The sequence below is a fragment of the Sphaeroforma arctica genome (assembly GCF_001186125.1).
Source record: "Sphaeroforma arctica JP610 unplaced genomic scaffold supercont1.744, whole genome shotgun sequence".
In the NCBI taxonomy this organism is placed as follows: Eukaryota; class Ichthyosporea; order Ichthyophonida; genus Sphaeroforma; species Sphaeroforma arctica.
Window position 1 is genome coordinate 26,963 of NW_014039814.1, and position 2,857 is coordinate 29,819.

The window sequence follows — 2,857 nt, forward strand, 5'->3', positions numbered from 1 at the left end:
TTTTTTTTGTTTCTAGAGCCTCTGTATATACTATTATGTTCTATGTGTATATATATATATATATATATTATATATATATATATATAGATATCTCCACACATGTGACGTTTGTCTGCGGGCCTTCATGTACCCATGTTCTGTACTTGTTGTACTGCACTGCTCAACCGATTGGTTCATTGGCTCATTGCTCGATTGATTCATCTCTCAAGTGTCTTCTCTTCCACTTGTACCTTCTGCTCAGGCGGATATGTCCCGTCAGTTCCTGTTTGGAAAGGGCAAGGACCGGTACTTTGACAAGTCCTTTTCACTCATTACTCGCCCCGATGGCCTGTCTGCAGTGAACTTCGAACACGCCTGGGGAGGATGGTGTGTGTGTGATATATATATATATACATATATATATATACATATATATATGCATGCGTATGTGTGTGTGATATATGTTTGAGATCGTGTGTGTGTGTGATATATATATATATATATATAAACATATAAATAGTATACATATGATTTTGACGTATTGCTTGTTTACATATGCATATGGGCTGGACTACATGTGCGTTATGGACATATGTATATAAATAGTTTACACATAGTTTTGGCGTATGAATGAATTACATATTCGTGTGTGCTCAACGGCATGTCTGTGGTTGGTGTATCTATCTGTGTGTTTTTAATTCGCATGTGCATTTGCCCGACGACTTCCTGTGATATAATTGAGCTAATGGGTATACTTCATCTTACTATACAGAGCTGCACCCACTCCTTCCCCTCTATGCTGTGCCATAGCTACCGCTAAACCCTAAAACTTTAAATCCTAAAAGCTCGAGTCGTCTACACATAGCATGGCTAACCCCATTTGTATTGTGTGCACGCGCTCAGGTGTTGCTGTGCTGCGTTTCATCAACGAGGTTTATGCCGATGTCAACAACACACCACAGCTGACTGGCACAGCCACAGCCACAAAGCCAACGGAGATGGAGTTGAAGATGTCAGAGAATGTGAAGGTATGGTGTGTGTATGTGTAGGAGTGTGTGACCACGTGTGTAGGTATAGGCGATGTGTGTGAATGCAGAGAGATCACACACAGACATGTACATGTAGGCACTGAGGATATGCACAAACACGCGCATATACGCGCGACGGAGTAGGTAGGCTGTATCAAGAAATAAGTGTATATTGACAATCGTATGTACGTATTTATACAAAGACTATATTTAAAACTATAGTATGTACGTATTTATACAAATACTATATTTAAAACTATTGTATGTACGAATCTATACAAAGACTATATTTAAAATTATTGTATGTACGTATTTAAACAAAGACTATATTTAAAACTGTTGTATGTACGTATTTATAGAAGGACTATATTTAAAAGTATTGTATGGTCGTATTTATACATAGACTAAATTTAAAACCATTGTATGTACGTATTTAAAGAAGGACTATATTTAAAAGTATTGTAAGTACGTATTTATACAAAGACTCAATTTAAAATTGTTGTATGTACGTATTTATACGAAGACTAAATTTAAAACTATTGATGTACGTATTTATAGAAGGACTAGATCTATATTAACTTCTGCTTGTAAATGTTAACACAAGTACTAGATTTGTATTGTCAATCGTAGGAACATCTGTATACTAGAACCAGAACCATGTTGTCTATTGTGTGCACATGTCATCTCAAGAACTTCGGTATATATTGACTCGAACGCACTGTGCGGTCCTATTCTTTCCGCAGAAACACATCACATCCTCTCAGCAAGACTTCGAGAAGTTGGTAGGTGGCCTGGAGTTCCAGATCTGTCGCATGGGCCCAATGGGTAAAGATGAGATCAAAGAGTACGGCGTAGGGGCCGATGCCGTATGCCAATTCGTGCTGCAGTATGGGTATGTGGAAACGGTAGTCTAAAGTGTGGGTAGATGTAAGCGTTAGTCTAAAGTAGGGTAGGTGTAAACAGTAGTCTAAAGTATAGGTTGAGGTTTAAAGGTAGCCTAAAGTAACTCACTATGCAATATCCTTATTGCATTCTAAATAACATATGTAGTCACATTATATATATATATCTATATATCTATATGTATATGTATATGTATACTCACATGGATATCTCATGGCTTTGTCTCCCAAACATTCATCCAGCTACTACAAAATGACCGGCAAATTTGTCCCCACATATGAGTCATGCTCTACCGCGGCTTTCAAACACGGCCGCACCGAAACTGTGCGATCGAACACCCCCGAAACACAGGCCTGTGTTCTGGTATGTTTTGTTCTGGGTTGTTATACACAGATTTTTTGTCATATATATATATATATATGTATATGTATGTATGTATGTATGTATGTGTGTATATATATACCTAGATTCGTGGGCTGGAATGTGTTTACGTTTGTCAGCGATTGCACGTGCACTAATTGTCTCTATCAGTGATTGTTTATTGTTTAATGTTTTGTTATTGATTGTATTTTATTCGTTTATTGTTTGGTAAATAATAACATAGTCACATTAGATACATACATATATTTCTCTACGAGTATTAAACTGCTCACCGTTGCTTCAAACCACACTATGGCGTCTGACTCAATACCACAACCAACATCCTATGAACAGACATTCTCTGATCCCAATGCCACCCGCGACGAAAAGATGAAGGCTCTGCAGACAGCTGCGAAGAAACACGGAGAACTTACTAAGAACGCTGCCACAGGTACCATTCCACACAATGTTGTATATATATATAGGTATGTATTTATATATATATATAGGTATGTATTTATATATATATATAGTAGTATATATATATATATATATATATATATATATATATATATATATATATAGTA

General features: G+C 36.6%; 1 protein-coding gene across 1 annotated transcript in view; it reads left to right on the forward strand.

Annotated features, from left to right (window-relative positions):
- The first annotated feature begins 239 nt into the window (after positions 1–239).
- The window catches only part of SARC_08346 (hypothetical protein), a 4,746-nt gene continuing 2,128 nt past the window's right edge, over positions 240–2,857 (forward strand). Inside the window, exons 1-5 of the mRNA XM_014297678.1 lie at positions 240–366; positions 883–1,007; positions 1,751–1,899; positions 2,153–2,273; positions 2,625–2,721. Coding sequence (XP_014153153.1) covers positions 978–1,007; positions 1,751–1,899; positions 2,153–2,273; positions 2,625–2,721 — 397 coding nt within the window. The 5' untranslated portion in view covers positions 240–366; positions 883–977. The remainder of the gene's footprint in view (positions 367–882; positions 1,008–1,750; positions 1,900–2,152; positions 2,274–2,624; positions 2,722–2,857) is intronic.